Raw genomic sequence first — 19,084 nt, 5'->3', positions numbered from 1 at the left:
CCCAGGACAGGTGCAGCACGGGGTTAGATACAGAGTAAATCTCCCTCTGCACTGTCCCCATCAAACACTCCCAGGACAGGTACAGCACGGGGTTAGATACAGAGTAAAGCTCCCTCTGCACTGTCCCTATCAAACACTCCAGGAAAGGTACAGCACAGGGTTAGGTACAGAGTAAAGCTCCCTCTACACTGTCCCCATCAAACACTCCCAGGACAGGTACAGCACGGGGTTAGATACAGAGTAAAGCTCCCTCTGCACTGTCCCTATCAAACACTCCCAGGACAGGTACAACACAGGGTTAGGTACAGAGTAAAGCTCCCTCTACACTGTCCCCATCAAACACTCCCAGGACAGGTACAGCACGGGGTTAGATACAGAGTAAAGCTCCCTCTGCACTGTCCCCATCAAACACTCCCAGGACTGGTACAGCACGGGGTTAGATACAGAGTAAAGCTCCCTCTACACTGTCCCATCAAACACTCCCAGGACAGGTACAGCACGGGGTTAGATACAGAGTAAAGCTCCCACTACACTGTCCCCATCAAACACTCCCAGGACAGGTACAGCACGGGGTTAGATACAGAGTAAAGCTCCCTCTACACTGTCCCCATCAAACACTCACAGGACAGGTACAGCACGGGGATAGATACAGAGTAAAGCTCCATCATTGCTGTGTTAACACAGACACAGCCCTCCCAGCTGTGCCATTATGATTTGCTGCTCTGCCCCATGACTTTCTACAGTAGCTGGTGACTGGTAAAGTGGTTTTGTGCTGTTTTGCTCCCACATTTTATTCTGGAGGCAACACAGGAGAAACGTTCCTCTTGGAGTGTGAGCTGGGATACAGGGAATTACTGGAAGAAATTGTATCGGGCTTTCCGGTTTGGTGTTTAGAGACTGAGGACAGAGTCCTCCGAGAGCCGGTATTTTTCCAAGTTGGTGGTTCTGTCTGTGTCTGCACTCTCTCGAAAATGAAAATCGCTTATTGTCACGAGTAGGCTTCAGTGAAGTTACTGTTAAAAGCCCCTAGTCGCCACATTCTGGCGCCTGTTCGGGGAGGCTGGTACGGGAATCAAACCGTGCTGCTGGCCTGCTTGGTCTGCTTTGAAAGCCAGCGATTTAGCCCAGTGTGCTAAAGACCCCTTGAAGGGTCACCCTTCCTCCTCCAATATCCCTGAGTTAAGGCTGATGCGGATGAGGGAGGAGGCAGGGTGAACACACAGCACAGGGGGCAGAATTCTCCGACCCCCCGCCGGGGTGGTGTCAATCTCGCCCCCACCGTGGCCCGAATTCTCCGCCACCTGAGATTTGGCGGGGGCAGGAATCGCGCTGCGCTGGTCGGCGGGCCCCCCCCCGCGGCGATTCTCCGGCCCGCGATGGGCCGAAGCCCCGCCGCTGACAGGCCTCTCCCGCCGGCGTGGATTAAACCACCTACCTTACCGGTGGGATTCGCGGCGCGGGCGGGCACCGGGGTCCTGGGGGGGAGCGCGGGGCGATCTGGCCCCTGGGGGTGCCTCCACGGTGGCCTGGCCCGCGATCGGGGCCCACGATCGGCGGGCGGGCCTGTGCCATGGGGGCACTCTTTTCCTTCTGGTGAAGGCCATGGCGGGGGGCGGAAGAGATCCCTCCCCTGCGCATGAGCCGGTATGATGTCAGCAGCCGCTGACGCTCCGGCGCATGCGCGGACTTACGCCGGCCGGCGAAGTCCTTTCTGCCCCGGCTGGCGGGGCGCCAATGGCCGCTCACGCCAGCCAGCAGAGCGGCAACCACTCTGGCGCGGGCCTAGCCCCTCAATGTGAGGGCTTGGCCCCTGTCTCCGCACCTTTGGGGCGGCCCAACGTCGGAGTGGTTCACGCCACTCCAACAGGCCGGGATCCCCTGCCCCGCCGGGTAGGGGAGAATCCCGGCCAGGGTTTGCAGTTTACTACAGGATGGTGCAGAAACACAATGATGATGGAGACAGTGTCAGTGCAGTCATTCACCACAAGGTGGCACATTCTGCCTGAGATTCCCCAGCGAGCTGGTGCCAAGGAACTTGGAGTTTCGAATGTTTGTGGAGCCCAGACCTACCAAAATTCCGATAATATAAAATCATTTTAAAACACACCTTGTGATCTTGATCATATTCCGTACTCATAAATTTTCACTGAAGAGACCTGTCCATCTGAGCCTCCCTCCATGAAGCAGAAACACAACCCAACTCAGAAATCCTTTATTCGTCCTCGCTGTCAACAGGGGTGGTACCAGGGGATTGGAGAGTGGCGAATGTCGTGCCCCTGTTCAAAAAAGGGAATAGGGACAACCCTGGGAATTACAGGCCAGTTAGTCTTACTTCGGTGGGAGGCAAAGTAATGGAAAGGGTACTGAGGGATAGGATTTCTGAGCATCTGGAAAGACACTGCTTGATTAGGGATAGTCAGCACGGATTTGTGAGGGGTAGGTCTTGCCTCACAAGTCTTATTGAATTCTTTGAAGAGGTGACCAAGCATGTGGATGAAGGTAAAGCAGTGGATGTAGTGTACATGGATTTAGTAAGGCATTTGATAAGGTTCCCCATTGTAGGCTTGTGCAGAAAGTAAGGAGGCATGGGATAGTGGGAAATTTGGCCAGTTGGATAACAAACTGGCTAACCGATAGAAGACAGAGAGTTGTGGTGGATGGCAAATATTCAGCCTGGAGCCCAGTTATCAGTGGCGTACCGCAGGGATCAGTTCTGGGTCCTCTGCTGTTTGTGATTTCATTAACGACTTGGATGAGGGAGTTGAAGGGTGGGTCAGTAAATTTGCAGATGATACGAAGATTGGTGGAGTTGTGGATAGTGAGGAGGGCTGTTGTCGGCTTCAAAGAGACATAGATAGGATGCAGAGCTGGGCTGAGAAGTGGCAGATGGAGTTTAACCCTGACAAGTGTGAGGTTGTCCATTTTGGAAGGACAAATCTGAATGCGGAATACAGGTTTAACGGTAGGGTTCTTGGCAATGTAGAGGAGCAGAGAGATCTTGGGGTCTATGTTCATAGATCTTTGAAAGTTGCCACTCAGGTGGATAGAGCTGTGAAGAAGGCCTATGGTGTGCTAGCATTCATTAACAGAGGGATTGAATTTAAGAGCCGTGAGGTGATGATGCAGCTGTACAAAACCTTGGTCAGGCCACATTTGGAGTACTGTGTGCAGTTCTGGTCACCCTCATTTTAGGAAGGATGTGGAAGCTTTGGAAAAGGTGCAAAAGGAGATTTACCAGGATGCTGCCTGGAATGGAGAGTAGGTCTTACGAGGAAAGGTTGAGGGTACTAGGCCTTTCTCATTAGAAACGGAGAAGGATGAGGGGCGACTTGATAGAGGTTTATAAGATGATCAGGGGAATAGATAGAGTAGACAGTCAGAGACTTTTCCCCGGGTGGAACAAACCATCACAAGGGGACATAAATTAAGGTAAATGGTGGAAGATATAGGGGGGATGTCAGAGTAGGTTCTTTACCCAGAGAGTAGTGGGGGCATGGAATGCACTGCCTGTGGTAGTAGTTGAGTCGGAAAGGTTAGGGACCTTCAAGCGGCTATTGAATAGGTACATGGATTAGGGTAGAATAATGGAGTGTAGATTAATTTCTTCATAAGGGCAGCACGTAGCATTGTGGATAGCACAATTATTTCACAGCTCCAGGGTCCCAGGTTTGATTCCCGCTGGGTCACTGTCTGTGGCGGAATCTGCACATCCTCCCCGTGTGTGCGTGGGTTCCTCCGGGTGCTCCGGTTTCCGTCCTCCCACAGTCCAAAGATGTGCAGGTTGGGTGGATTGGCTATGAAAAATTGCCCTTAGTGTCCAAAATTCTATGATTAACCTAGGATAAAAGTTCGGCACAACATCGTGGGCCGAAGGGCCTGTTCTGTGCTGTATTTCTCTACCTCTAACCCTGCCACCCTTCCTCTAGACATTAAACTCCAGAGACAGGAGCACATAATCCGGCCTCCACAATCTGAGGTGCAGTACTGAGGGAGTGCCGCACTGTCAGAGGGTCAGTACTGAGGGAGTGCCGCACTGTCAGAGGGTCAGTACTGAGGGAGTGCCGCACTGTCAGAGGGTCGTACGGAGGGAGTGCCGCACTGTCAGAGGGTCAGTACTGAGGGAGTGCTGCACTGTCAGAGGGTCAGTACTGAGGGAGCGCTGCACTGTCAGAGGGTCAGTACTGAGGGAGCGCTGCACTATGGGAGGTGCTGTCTTCCAGATCTACACTCTAATTGTGCTTATACCTACCTTTCAGATTAATGTTAAGTTTTCCCTGTCATATATCCCACAAATACCATCATTAAATCTGATTATCTGATCATTGTCCTCATTTCTCTTTGTGGGATCTCGTAGCTAATTATTGGCTGCCATGTCCCTACTTTACAGAAGTGACATTCATCAAAGTCCTTCATTGTGAAATCCCTTTGGGAGTCAGTGAAAAAGGTGCTTATGGAAATGCAAGCTGCCAGTCAGAGGTTTTGATGCCAGATTTAGCACCGACTCGTACACGGAGACAAGGTGATTTCACAGAGAGGAGACTTCAACACAAAATCATCTGAGGCTCAGTAAGGCTCTGATTAACAGGGAGAAGTGTGAAATCGGTAGATTGGGAACAGAGTTTATATTATTATCTGGAATGAACAAAGCATTTACCTGCAAGTGGGTTTTAAGTCCGGGTGCACAGGTTTTGAATTTTAATTGGGTAAAAATGTGAAAGAAGGGACAGTGATCATTCTGAAGGTCTGTGGTTTAGTGTCAGTGAGACCTGCTTGGGGGGGGGGGGGGGGGGGGGGGGGGGGGGGGGGGGGGGGGGGGGGGGGGGGGGGGGGGGCGCTGGAACATTGGAATCAGGAGCAGAAGTCGGCCATTCAGCCCCTCGAGCCTGCTCCGCCATTCAATCAGATCATGGCTGATCTCCTCCTGGTCTCAAATCCACCTCCCCACTTTGACAAAGAGTCAATAAAGATATTTTTATTCACCATATTTTCATCATTTTTTGCCAAACAAAAAGAAACAGAAACAAAACAACCCCAATAATATAAAACTGAAAAGAATGCAGTCGCCCCCGCCCACCTCCCCTCCCACCTCCCCCCCCCCAACTCCCCTCCCCCCACCTCCCCTCCCCCCCACCTCCCCTCCCCCTCCCTCCCACCTCCCCTCCCCCAACTCCCCTCCCCCCAACTCCCCTCCCCCAACTCCCCTCCCCCCCACTCCCCCTCCCCCCCACCTCCCCTCCCTCCCACCTCCCCTCCCCCCCACCTCCCTCCTCGCCCACCTCCCTCTCCCCGCCCACCTCCCCTCCCCCCCACCTCCCCTCTCCCCCACCTCCCCTCTCCCCCCACCTCCACCTCCCCCCCACCCACCTCCCCTCCCCCCACCTCCTCTCCCCCCACCTCCCCTCCCCCCCACCTCCCCCCCCCCCCCACCCCCCCACCCACCTCCCCTCCCCCCCACCTCCCCACCTCCCTCCCCCCCACCTCCCCTCCCCACCCACCTCCCCTCCCCACCCACCTCCCCTCCCCCCACCTCCCCTCCCTGCCCACCTCCCCTCCACGCCCACCTCTCCTCCCCCCCACCTCCCCTCCCCCCACCTCCCCTCCCCCCACCTCCCCTCCCCCGCCCACCTCCCCTCCCCCCACCTCCCCTCCCCGCCCACCTCCCCTCCCCGCCCACCTCCCCTCCCCTACCTCCACTCCCCCACCCCTCCCCCCCACCTTCGCACCCCCCACCTCCCCTCCCCGCCCACCTCCACTCCCCCCACCCCTCCCCCCCACCGCACCCCCCACCTCCCCTCCCCTCCCCGCCCATCTCCCCTCCCTCCCCTGAGCGATCAGCGAGGCAAAGGCCAAAACGTCTGGCCCCTCACCCGCCTACAACTCTAGCTGGTCCGACACTCCGAAAATGGCCTCTAGGGGACTGGGCTCCACATCCGTATGCAATACCCCTGCGATTGTTCTAAATACCTCCCTCCAATACCTTTCCAGCTTCGGGCAGGATCAAAACATATGATCATGGTTTGCGGGGCCCCTCCCACACCGCTCACAGACATCCTCCACTCCCTCAAACAGCTGGCTCGTCCTTGATTTTGTTAGGTGCGCCCTCTACACCTTCAATTGTATCAGCCCCAACCTTGCGCCCGAGGTTGAGGAGTTTACCCATAGCAGCACCTCACACCACAGACCCTCTTCTATCGCCCACCCCCCAGCTCCTCCTCTCACTTTGCCTTAATCCCCTCCATAGACACCCTGTCCTCCTCCAGGATCCTCCCATAGACCCCCCCCCCAACATCTCCCCCCCCTCCCCCGCTGACAGCATCGTCTCCAACAATGAAGAGGCTGGTGTTATCGGGAAGCTCGGGAAAACCTTCCTCGCAAAATCTCAAACCTGCAGGTACCGAAACCCTTCCCCTCACGCCAACATCATACTTCTCTCCCAAATAAAGGGATTAAGGGTTTTGGTGTTCGGGCCAGAAAGTGGAGCTGAGTCCACAAAAGATCAGCCATGATCTCATTGAATGGCGGAGCAGGCTCGAGGGACCAGATGGCCTACTCCTGCTCCTAGTTCTTATGTTCTTAACTCCTCCAAGCTCCTCCAAGCTCGCAAATCATCTCCCAAGAAACAAGTCCTTCATTTCCTTGATCCCCCTCTCGTCCCATCTCCGAAACCTCGCATCCATCCTCCCTGGCTAGAACCCATCATTCCCCCTACTTGGCATCCCTTCTGACCCGCCCCCATCTTAAAATGTTACCTAAAAGGCTCCAGATCTTCAAAGTGGCCACCACCACCGGACTCATCGAGTACCTTCCCGGAGCCATCGGGAACGGTGCCATTGCCAGCACCCGCAACCCCCTACACGAGCGCTCCTCCATCCTACCCCATTGGGTCTCCCCCTCCTTGCTCCAGCCCCACACCTTCTCCACAAGTGCCGCCCAATAGTAATGTTTTGCCTCCCACCGCGCCCCACCCCCGCTGTCACCCTCACTGCAAGACAACCCTCCCAATACTGGCCACCCCCCCTAAATAAACAAGGAGATTAATTTCTACACCTCCCTAAAGAAAGATTTTGCTAAAAAGACCGGCAGGTATTGGAATAAGAACAAAAATTGCGGTAACACATTCTGTCTGCACCCATCCACCAACTACAAAGTGAGGTTGTCCCACCTTGACAAATCGGCCTTCACCCTCCCCACCAAACTAGTAAAATGATACTTTTGGAGCCCACCCCAATCCCGCGCCATCTGCACCCCCAACTACCTTAGGTGGGTTGCCGCCAGAGGAAATGCCCCCGGCCCCCCCGGCCGCCCCGACCCCCCCGGCCCCCCCGGCCACCCCGACCCCCCCGGCCCCCCCGGCCGCCCCGACCCCCAGCTGGGAGACATGAAATACTCGCTCTTACCTCAGATCAATTTATACACAGCAAAAGCCCAAATCTTTGGAGCAACTTCATTATACTCCCCACTGACAATCTCAGTTTCGAAATGTACAATAATAGATCATCAGCATATAAGGATACCCTATACTTTACCCCACCCCCCTCTCTATCCCTCACTACCCCCTTCCACGACCTTGAGCTCCTTAGCACAACGGCCAAGGCTCTATAGTCAGTGCAAGCAACAGGGGGGGACACAGGATATCCCTGCCTCGTAACCCAGTGCAGAGCAAAGTACCCCAAATTCATATTAGTGCAAACACTCGCCATTAGCGCCATGCCCATACCACAACCTCAACCCGATTCCAAATCTTTCCAATACCGCCATCAAATAATCCCACTCTACCCATCAAACGCTTCCTCTGTGTCCACCGTCACCACCACCTCTGTCTCATTTCCCTCCATTGGAGACAGGTTCACATTCAGCAACCTCCTCACATTCGAGAACAGCTGCCTTCCCTTCACGAACCCCGTCTGGTCCTCTCCAATCACCTTCGGGAGATACCCCTCCAGCCTTTCCGGGAGAACCTTTGCCAATATCTTGGCATCTACATTTAGTGGGATAAGAGCCTAAACGACTCACACTCTCCAGGGCCCTTGTCCTTCTTTAGCAACAGGCAAATTGAAGTCTGCCCCAACACCTGTGCAAGACACCCCTATCGCATCTCAAACATTTCCACCATTAGCGTGCCAACTTATCCTTAAATTCCTTATAATATCCCACTGAGAACCCGTCCAGACCTGCTGCCTTCCCTGCCTACATCCTGCCAATCACCACCTTCACCACCTGCTCCCTCACTGCCCCCCCCCCCCCCCCCCAGCCGGATCTACCCTCCTCACCCAGCCTCGAATACTCCAACTCGTCCCGGAACTCCCTCATCACCTGCTCCTTCCCTGGTGGCTCCAACCTAAATAGGGTTCTTAGAAAAACTCTTCAAATACTTTATTGATCTACTCCGGGCCACCACCAACCTCCCTATGTTATCCCCGCACCTGAACTATCTCCCTTGCCGTCGCCTCCCTCTGGAGCTGGCCGGCCAACATACGCCCTGCTTTTTCCCCGTGGCTCAAAGACGGCCCCACTCGCCCTTCTCAACTGGCCCACTGCTTTCCCTGTGAACACTGGTTAAAACCTTGCCTCAAGCTCCTTCTTATTGACCAAGAGGATGGGTCTGGGTCCCCCACGTACCTCCTAGCCACCTAGTCTTTGGTGCTTCTCCTTGTCCACCTTAGCCTGACTAAATCCCCTCCCCCTCCAATACTGCCTTCCAAGCCTCCCACACCACTGGCTGTGAAACCTTCCCTGTGCAATTAAACCCCACATATTCCTTGATCACCATCCCACTCTTATCGCAAAAACCTCCGGTTCCCTAACAATCCCACATCCATTTTCCAACCTGCCTCTGAACCATCCCCTTCTCCAGAACCACATCCACCCAATGCAGAGCATGGTCTGAATCCATATCGCTGAATACTCTGACCCTTTGACCCCGGCCAATAACACCTTCCCCACTATGAAAAAGTCTCCTCTCGAGTACACGTTATGTGCCGGGGGAAGAAACCGAATACACCCGTTCCCTTGGGTGCAGGAACCTCCACGGCTGGGCCTGTGAGCACGGCTGACGCCTGTCCATCCTCGGTTCTTGCACCACATTCCAATCTCCCACCCACCCCCCACTATTAACTCGAGGGTATCCCAATCAGGAATGGCCCCCAGCACCCTCTTCACAAACCCCACATCATCTCAATTGGGGCCATATACACTCGTAAGCGTCATCAACCTCCCCTCTAACGCCCCGTCGCTATCACGTACCCACCCCCCCCTGGTCCACCACCACCTTCTCCATCTGAACCCTCACCCTCTTGTCCACCAATATCGCTACCCCAGTGCCCAAGCCCCGTTATCGAACCTTGAATGGAAAACCTGACTCACCCAACCCTTCCTAAACCTCGGAAAAAAGCAAATTACTGCGGATGCTGGAATCTGAAACCAAAGAGAAAACGCTGGAAAATCTCAGCGGGTCTGACAGTATCTGTAGGGAGAGAAAAGAGCTGACGTTTTGAGTCCAGATGACCCTTTGTCAAAGCTAATATGCATAGAAAGTGGGAGATATTTATACTGCAGGGTGAGGGAATGAAAGATGAGTCATAGCCACTGAAACCAAGGGAAACGGGGTGCTAATGGCCACAGAATCCAAGGGAACAGAGTGCTAATAGCCACAGAATCCAAGGGAGCAGAGTGCTAATAGCCACAGAAACCAAGGGAACAGAGTGCAAATGGCAGTCCTCAGGAGAAACAAAAGGTGTGAGAGGCCAAACAGCAGAGAAACTAAAATCAGAGGGTAAACTGTGACAGATGTAGATGTTGGGGGGAGGGGAACCAAAGGGGAGAAAAGGTAAGGAAAGGGGGGATAAGATCGGGAAGGGAAATATATATAAAGAAAGACAAGAAAAAATGAAATGGTAAAAAACAGTTAAAATGAAATGGGATGAAAACAATGGATTGAGGCTATCATCTAAAGTTGTTGAATTCAATGTTGAGACCGGAAGGCTGTAGCGTGCCTAACCGGAAGATGAGATGTTTGTTCCTCCAGTTTGCGTTGAGCTTCAATGGAACATTGCAGCAGGCCAAGAACAGACATGTGGGCATGGAGCAGGGTCTTGTGTTAAAATGCAAGCAACGGAAGGTCAGGGTCCCAATATGGAGGAGACCACATTGGGAGCAGCGAATGCAATAGACCAGATGGAAGAGGTGCAAGTGAAACGCTGCTTAATCTGGAATGAGTGTTTTGGGCCTGGGATGTTAAGCATGGCAGAGATAAAGGGGCAGGTGTTACACCTTCTGCGATTGCATGGGAAGGTGCCATGGGTGATGGGAGAGGTGTTGGGTATGGTGGAGGAGTGGACTCCACTATCGGGGAAGGAACGGTCTCTGTGGAATGCTGACAGAGGAAGTGAAGGGAAGATGTGTTTGGTGGTGGCATCACGCTGGAGTTGGCAAAAATGGCGGAGGATGCAGGCTGGTGGGGGGAAATATGAGAACGAGGGGGACTTTATCCTTGTTCTGGAAGGGAGGGGAGGGGATGAGGGTAGTGACGCGGGAGATGGACCGAACCTTCACTCTCCCCCTTCTTCCCAGTGGCTTTTTTCTGGGTCTTCGACATCCCCCATCTTCTTTATGTCTCCCTGCACCAGCTTATTCAGAATCTGCCACTGGAACCGGGTATTAAACTCCAAAAACCAGAGCCTCAAGCAGGAGCCACCCAACCTGCAACTTCACCTACATGTCGCCACCCGGAATCAATCTGGTGAATCTCCTCGGAACTGTCTCCAATGCCCCCACACCCTTCCTCAAATAAGGAGACCAAAACTGGACACAATACTCCAGATGTGGTCTCACCAACACCCTATACAATTGCAACAATACTTCTCTACTTTTATACTCCAGTCCTTTTGCAATAAATGCTAACATTCCATTTGTCTTTTTAATTTCATGCTGTGCCTGCATACCGACTTTCTGCAATCCATGAACAAAGACACCCAGATCCCTCTGCCCACAAGTATTTTGAATCTGTTTTCCATTTAGATAATAACGTACCTTTCTATTTTTTGGGCCAAAATGGATAACCTCACAATTATCCATGTTAAACTCAATCTCCTGGTCTATCTATATCCATCTGTAACATTTTTATCCCCCCTTCACTTCCTGCTTTCCCATTTATTTTAGTATCATCCGCAAATTTTGCAATGTTACAGTCTGTCCCGGCTTGCAGATCATTGAGAAAATTGTAAACAGTTCGGGTCGGAGGACTGACCCCTACGGCACCCCCGCTAGTTACAGTTCACCAGCCCGAGAAGGATTCACCCAGCTCGACCCTCTGCTTTCTGTCAGTCAGCCAATCCTCAATCCAATCGAGTACTCTACCCCCCAATATCTCGCCTTCTGGATCAGTCTTTAATGTGGCACCTTGTCAAACGTCTTCTGGAAATCTATATATAGCACATCCACAGGTTTCCCATTATCCACCTTGCTGGTATGCCCTCTAAGAACTCCCAAGCTTGTCAAGCATGACTTATCTTTCATAAAACCATACTGAGCATGGTGGATTCAGCTTTGTCTTTCCAAATATTCAGTCATCTCTTCCTTATTGATTAATTCCAATAACTTCTCCACCATAGAGGTCCAGCTAACTGGTTGTTACTTTTTGCCCCCCCTCCCTTTTTTGAATAGGGGCGTCACATTAGCGTGTTTCCAATCCACCTTTCTGAATCCAGGGAATTCTGAAGTATAACCAATGCATCCATTATCTCTGCTGCTACCTCCCTTAATACCCTAGGGTGCAGGCCACCAGGTCCCGGAGACTTGTGTGCCTTTAATCCCATTAGTTTATTCAATACTATCTTCCTGGTGATGGTTATTGCACCAAGTTCCTCTGCATTGACTGTAGTTTTTGTAAATTGTTTATTATCTTCTTCCGTGAAGACAGAGGCAAAATATTGATTCAGTGCCTCTGCCGTGTCTGTGTTCCCCATTATTACCTCACCAGCATCGTCCTCTAACGAGCCTACATTTACTTTAGCTATTCTCTTCCTCTTCATATATTTAATAAATTAACGGTGACAGCATTTAGAACATGGATCTGGAAATGAAAACCAGAGATCTGATCACAGGAGCATCCAATCCTGTACCACTCGTGTTCAGACTGTGGTGAGTGGTTAAGGGCTAGTTAGCAAATGCTAAACCCCTGCTGAGAACTGGAAACAGTCCAGGTTTGGTTCCAGTCTGGATTTGGGTGGATGAATATTGCCCAGGGAACTGTACCCGAGGAAGGGTCAGTGCCCACAGGAAAGGGACGTGGTGGGGGAGGGTGGGGTTGAGTGTAACTGTAATTTAAAGACTAATGTTTATATCTTTTGTCCTCAGTAAATGCCAGGCGTGGCCTACTGTGTGAGGCGGAGGTTGACATGTCCCGAGTTTCCACCTCATCCAGCAGTAAGCGAATTGGGAACTATTCGAGCACCCTCACCAGTCCACACTATGGCCTCTCGTACCACAGCTACACCCACAGTCTGGGCTCCACTTACACAGACAAAGACAAACTGCTTTATAAGTCAGGATACACCAGCAGCTACATTCCCCATGCCAGCTCTGGCCGGCCAGTCAGCAAGTACACCCTGGAGATTGACCGTGGCCGGCAGCTCCCTCGTCCTGAGGCGCTGAACAGACGCAGCGAGAGTTTGAGCCGAGTTCCGCTGAAGGCTTTTCCCAGCGGACTGAGTGGTGGATATTGTGGCAACTATGGTTACAGCACCAGCAGCAGTTACTCAGCGTACCCATCTCCTGGGTCGTCCCTGACCCGCAGGAAATCCATCAGCCAGACGGACTTGAACCGAGACATGCTCAGCCTGCACATGGCAGACACATATCGGTTAAACTCAATGCAGAGCCCCACAGTGAGTCGACATGACCCTGACCCTCAGCCGAGCTCCCTACAGAAGCAGCAGTAGGAATGAGAACACTGATGTTTACTGTACCAAGGGTTCTGGTGCCTACAGCATACCACGGAGCATGGCACAAGAGACAATTACAGCTTCATTCAAAAACACCAATCGCTTTAACCCAGCCTGGGAGAGGACTGAGAGTACTGGAAGCTGTGGGTCACCCGTTCGAGACATGCTGGTAAGTGTGGGGTCAGTGGATAGGTCAGGAGGTTAAACCTCGGACTGACGGTCATCATCAAACCTTACATAAGCAATAAAATGGGAGGGGCCTATTTTCAATAAGATTCTAATGACCTGAATTTCACTTTGCAGCACTATTCCCCCTTGCCCCTTCAACCCCCCCAGGCTTGAATATAGACAATGTTGGAGTATCCAGCGTAAAACCCCAAAATCCACAATGTTTTGAGTGAACACATTTCTCCTCATCTGAGTCCGAAATGATCCACTCAAAACCCTGAGACCGTCCTCCTGGTTTAGACCGAGTAGTTGGGGAAATCGGTCCTCGTCTGGACTCTGTAAGAATTATATTACTTTGCAATGTGTCAGCCTCAAGCTCCAGACTGTATAATGTGATTCTATTCAATCTCTCGTCATCGGACACTTCTGTCATTTCGGGAATGTAAATGTCCTTTAGGGCAAGAATATGCCTCCTCAGGTACTGAGGCCAAACCTCTGTACAGTGAAACAGGTGTAGTCCAATCAAAACCTTTCAACACAGGAGGCTATCAGCCCATTGTACCTTGCTGGTTCTGTGAAAACTATCCCACTGTCCAGCTCCTGCCCATATCCATGCAGCTTTCCCGCAGCATTATCAAATTCCGTTTAGAAAGTTATGGAATCCCCTCGTTCAGGCTGCACCTTCCAGGATCATAACAAGACTGTAACTAACTAGCAATCTGTGGAAGGAGTTAGCGTCTTCACAATAAAATTCATATATCAGTGTGCCGAATGAACTGGGATTGGGTGATAACTGGTGACATGAGGGGTACAACTTGTGCGCAGGTAAATATATATTGTCATGTTTCTGATTCATGGTTCAATGTTTCACCCCTGACACGAGGAGTGTTTTGGGATCACAGATGCCAATCTTACCGACACACAAACATATGAAGTAGGAGCAGGAATGGCCACTCGGCCCCTCGAGCCTGCTCTGCCATGCTATAAGATCATGGCTGGTCTGGTTGTAACCTCAACCCCACGTTCCTGCCGACCCCCAATAACCTTCCACCCCTGTGTTAATCAAGAATCTAACCAGCTCTGCCTTAAAAATATTCAAAGATTTTGCTTCCACTGCCTTGTGTGGACGAGAGTTCCAGAGACTCCTGCTATTGGGAAGCCTCAATGAACAACAAAATACGTTGTAAACATTGAACAAGCCGGCTGATAGTGATGTGGACTAATTTTTGTCTTGTCTCAAAACCTCAATTTCAGCGAGACAAGTGGATACAAGAAAAAACATTCACAACATCCGGTAGTTGTAGATGAAGCAGTAACTAATTATTTTTAAAATTCCAATTAAGAGGCAATTTAGCGTGGCCAATTTACCTACCCTGTATATCCTTTTGGGTTGTGGGGGTGAGACCCACACAGACACGGGGAGAATGTGCAAACTCACACAGACAGTGATCCGGGGCCGGGATCGAACCTGGGACCTCGGCGCCGTGAGGCAGCAGTGCTAACCACTGCGCCACCATGCTGACCTTGAAAACATATTATTTTTAAAAATATTTTATTCAGGCATTTGTATAAAAAAACAACAAACAAAACAAATGAGAAGTATAATTGTACAACATAACTTTTTTGTATGTTAGAGTATCCAATTATTTATTTTTCCCAATTAAGGAGCAATTAAGCGTGGCCCAACCACCTACCCTGCACATCTTGGGGTTATGGGGGTGAGACCCACGCAAACACAGGGAGAAAGTGCAAACTCCACACCCACACGGACAGTGACCCAGAGCCGGGATCGAACCTGGGACGGCGCCGTAAGGCAGCAGTGCTAACCCACTGTGCCACCGTGCTGCCAAAAAACAATAGTAATGATAATAATCTTATTGTCACAATTGGCTGACATTAACACTGCAATGAAGTTACTGTGAAAAGCCCCTAGTCCCCACATTACGGTGCCTGTTTGGGTACACAAAGGGAGAATTCAGAATGTCCAAATTACCTAACCACACGTCTTTCGGGACTCGTGAGAGGAAACCGGAGCACCCGGAGGAAACCCACGCAGACACGGGGAGAACGTGCAGACTCTGCACAGACCCAAAACAGAAACCCTGGAACTGTGAAGCAACAGTGCTAACCACTGTGCTACCGTGCCCCACATAATAAATAACCAACACCCATTCCCCCACCTGACCTACCCTCCCCTCCCCCTGTCCTGCCTTCCCCATTTTAACCCCCTTTTCCCTCCCCATTGCTGATTCCTCAATCCTCCTTAAAGAAGTCAATGACCGTTTCCACTTCCGGGCGAACCCATTGACCGACCCCCTCAGGACAAACGTGACCTTCTCCTGCCTCAGGAATGCTGCCAGGTCGCTCACCCACACGCCCGCTTTCAGCGGCTCCGAGTCCCTCCATCCAAACAAGATCCGTCTCCGGGCTATCAGGGAGGCAAAGGCCAGAACTTCGGCCTCTCTCATCCCCTGGACTCTCGGGCCTTCCGACTGCCCAAATATCACCACCTCAGGACTCGACCTTTACCCCCAACACCTCGGACAATTTGTCTGCGAACCACTGTCAGAACCTCTTCAGTTTCGGACATGCCCAAAACATGTGGGGTGGGATTCTCCGACCCCCCGCTGGGCCGTAGAATCGCCTGGGGGGGGGGGGGGGGGGGGGGGGGGGGGGGGGGGGGGGGGGTGAATCCCACCCCGACGGCGGCTGCCGAATTCTCCGGCGCCGGTTTTTTGGCGAGGTCGGGAATTGCATCGCGCCGGTCGGGGGCCATTGGCAGCAGCCCCCCCCCCCCCGCCGGCGATTCTCCGCTCCGCGATGGGCTGAGTGGCCACCCGTTTCCGGCCTATCCCGCCGGCGTAAATCACACCAGGTTCTCACCGGCGGGACCTGGCTCTGCGGGCAGCAGGCGGAGTCCTTGGGGGGCACGGGGGGATCTTTCTTTTCCAATTAAGGGACAATTTAGCATGGACAATTCACCTACCCTGCTCATCTTTGGGTTGTGGGGGTGAGACCTTTGCAGTAACAAGGAGAATGTGCAAACTCCACACAGACAGTGACCCAGGGCCAGGATCGAATCCAGGTCCTCTGCGCCGTGAGGCAGTAGTGCTAACCACTGCGCCACCGTACCGCCTGTGAAATTCTATCATGATATGACCACTGTTGCCCAGAGGCCCCTTTAAAAAAAGTTTCTGATTAAGGCCGGCAACGTTGGGTATCCAATGATCAGGGTGCCCTTTACAAGCAAGCCAAGGATGGACAGATGAGCTTGAGAACAAGATCGGAGCGATCTCCAGTTAAGAAAAAAAGGACCATGCCCTGCACACAAACCCCCACCCCCCCGACATGCTCACGGTCAACAGCCACCCTGCCAAGGGAACCCCCCCCCCCCCCACAAATGGGGGGATCTGGCCCCAGGGGGTGCCTCCACGGTGGCCTGGCCCGCGATTGGAGCCCACCGATCGGCAGGCGGGCCTGTACCGTGGGGGCACTCTTTTTCTTCTGCCTTCGCCATTGTCTTCACCATGGCGGTGGCGGAAGAGACCCCCTCCCCTGCGCATGAGCCGGTATGACGTCAGCAGCCGCTGACGCTCCGGCGCATGCGCGGACTTACGCTGGCCGGCGAAGTCCTTTCGGCCCCGGCTGGCGGGGCGCCAAGGGCCGTTCACGCCAGCCGGCGGAGTGCCAACCACTCCGGCGCGGGCCTAGCCCCTCAATGTGAGGGCTTGGCCCCTAAAAGTGCGGAGAATTCTGCACCTTTGGGGCGGCCCGACGCCAGAGTGGTTCACGCCACTCCGACACGCCGGGACCCCCCCTCCCCCCCCCCCCCCCCCCCCAGCCGGGTAGGGGAGAATCCCGGCCCCAATCTTGTAGCCACAGTTATTCTATGGCTGGTCCAGTTCAGTATCTGGTCAAATGTAACTCTCAGAATGTTGTTAAGAGGGAATTCAGCGGGCAGCACAGTGGCACAGTGGTTAGCACTGCAGCCTCACGGTGCCGAGGTCCCAGGTTTGATCCCGGCTCTGGGTCACTGTCCGTGTGGAGTTTGCATATTCTCCCCGTGTTTGCGTGGGTTTCGCCCCCACAACCCAAAGATGTGCAGGGTAGGTGGATTGGCCACGCAAAATTGTCCCTTAATTGGAAAAAAAGAATTGGATGCTCTAAATTTTTTTAAAAAACAGCAAAGAGGGAATTCAGCGACGGTAATTTGACAGTACAGCACTCCCTCAGTAAAGCATCAGTCTTGATTTTGTGATGCAGTGTCTGTAGTATAGGGTCTGGTATGTACAGGGTTAATGTGGAATGCATTACAGTACTGCCCACACAGTGATGTTACAAAGCACATGACCACAGATGTGCTGTGGCTGAACCATGGAACGAGCTATTTGTTGGTATCCTTTGCTCTGTCAAATATATCGATACAATTGCAGGTAGTTAATAAGAACTTGCAATTACAACACACAGACTACAAAGACTTCTGACACACTCTGTAACCGACACCATTACAACAGAATCCAAGACCTGTGGTCCTGGGGACACACTGTCATTGTTCACAGGCCCGTGCAGGGGTAACACTGCCCGGCTGTATCAGACACTGGAGCCAGCAGCCTAACTTGCACCCGTCTGTCATCCAGGCTCTCACTCACCTGCCAGTAACAGCCAAGCATGAATTAAACATTCAGCCATGCCTCTAACAATCCCAAACTGAATCTAAAGCATCCACAGTTTCTTATTAGCTGAGTGGAAATGGTTCTATGTTTGACTTGTGGACATTACAAGATTATATCAGCTCCCAGCCCGGCCCCTCGCTACCATTGTCCATCTCGTTATTCTCACTACAACAGCTTCTTGTATATCTCCACCCTCTCCCTCTCCCCACCCTCCATCCCACCCTACCCCCACCCTCTCCCTCTCCCCACCCTCTCCACCCCCCACCACCCTCTCCCCACCCCCCATCCCACCCTACCCCCACCCTCTCCCCACTCCACCCCCCCACCCTCTCCCTCTCCCCACCCTCTCCACCCCCCCCCATCCCACCCTAACCCCCACCCTCTCCCCACTCCACCCCCCACCCTCTCCCTCTCCCCACCCTCTCCACCCCCCCCCCCCCCCATCCCACCCTACCCCCACCCTCTCCCCACTCCACCCCCCCCACCCTCTCCCTCTCCCCACCCCCCATCCCACCCTACCCCCACCCTCTCCCCACTCCACCCCCCCACCCTCTCCCTCTCCCCACCCTCTCCACCCCCCCCATCCCACCCTACCCCCACCCTCTCCACCCCCCATCCCACCCTACCCCCACCCTCTCCCCACTCCACCCCCCCCACCCTCTCCCTCTCCCCACCCTCTCCACCCCCCCCACCCCCATCCCACCCTACCCCCACTCCACCCCCCACCCTCTCCCTCTCCCCACCCCCCATCCCACCCTACCCCCACTCCACCCCCCCACCCTCTCCCTCTCCCCACCCACTCCACCCCCCCATCCCACCCTACCCCCACCCTCTCCCCACTCCACCCCCCCACCCTCTCCCTCTCCCCACCCTCTCCGCCCCCCTCTCCCCACCCCCCATCCCACCCTACCCCCACCTCTCCACCCCCCACCTCTCCCCACCCCTCCCCACCCCCATCCCACCCTACCCCCACCCTCTCCCCACTCCACCCCCCCACCCTCTCCCTCTCCCCTCCTCTCCCTACCCTACCCCCACCCTCTCCCCGCCCCCCCACCTTCTCCCCACTCCACCCCCCACCCTCTCCCTCGCCCCACCCTCTCCCTCTCCCCACCCTCTCCACCCCCCCACCCTCTCCCCACCCCCCATCCCACCCTACCCCATCCTCTCCCCGCTCCACCCCCACTCTCTCCCTCTCCCCACCCTCCCCACCCCCCATCCCACCCTACCCCCACCCTCTCCCTCTCCCCACCCTCTCCGCCCCCCCCACCCTCTCCCCACCCCCCATCCCACCCTACCCCCACC

General features: G+C 53.7%; 1 protein-coding gene across 1 annotated transcript in view; it reads left to right on the top strand.

Moving 5' to 3' along the window:
- The window catches only part of LOC119954464 (ubiquitin carboxyl-terminal hydrolase 2-like), a 152,433-nt gene that overhangs the window by 19,996 nt on the left and 113,353 nt on the right, over positions 1 to 19,084 (top strand). The window contains 2 exon segments of the mRNA XM_038779690.1: positions 12,355 to 12,917; positions 12,919 to 13,110. Coding sequence (XP_038635618.1) covers positions 12,355 to 12,917; positions 12,919 to 13,110 — 755 coding nt within the window.

This window comes from Scyliorhinus canicula, chromosome 19, assembly GCF_902713615.1.
Source record: "Scyliorhinus canicula chromosome 19, sScyCan1.1, whole genome shotgun sequence".
NCBI classification, from domain to species: domain Eukaryota; kingdom Metazoa; phylum Chordata; class Chondrichthyes; order Carcharhiniformes; family Scyliorhinidae; genus Scyliorhinus; species Scyliorhinus canicula.
Note: the sequence above shows the minus strand (reverse complement) of the source record. Positions and strands in the feature narration are given on the sequence as shown.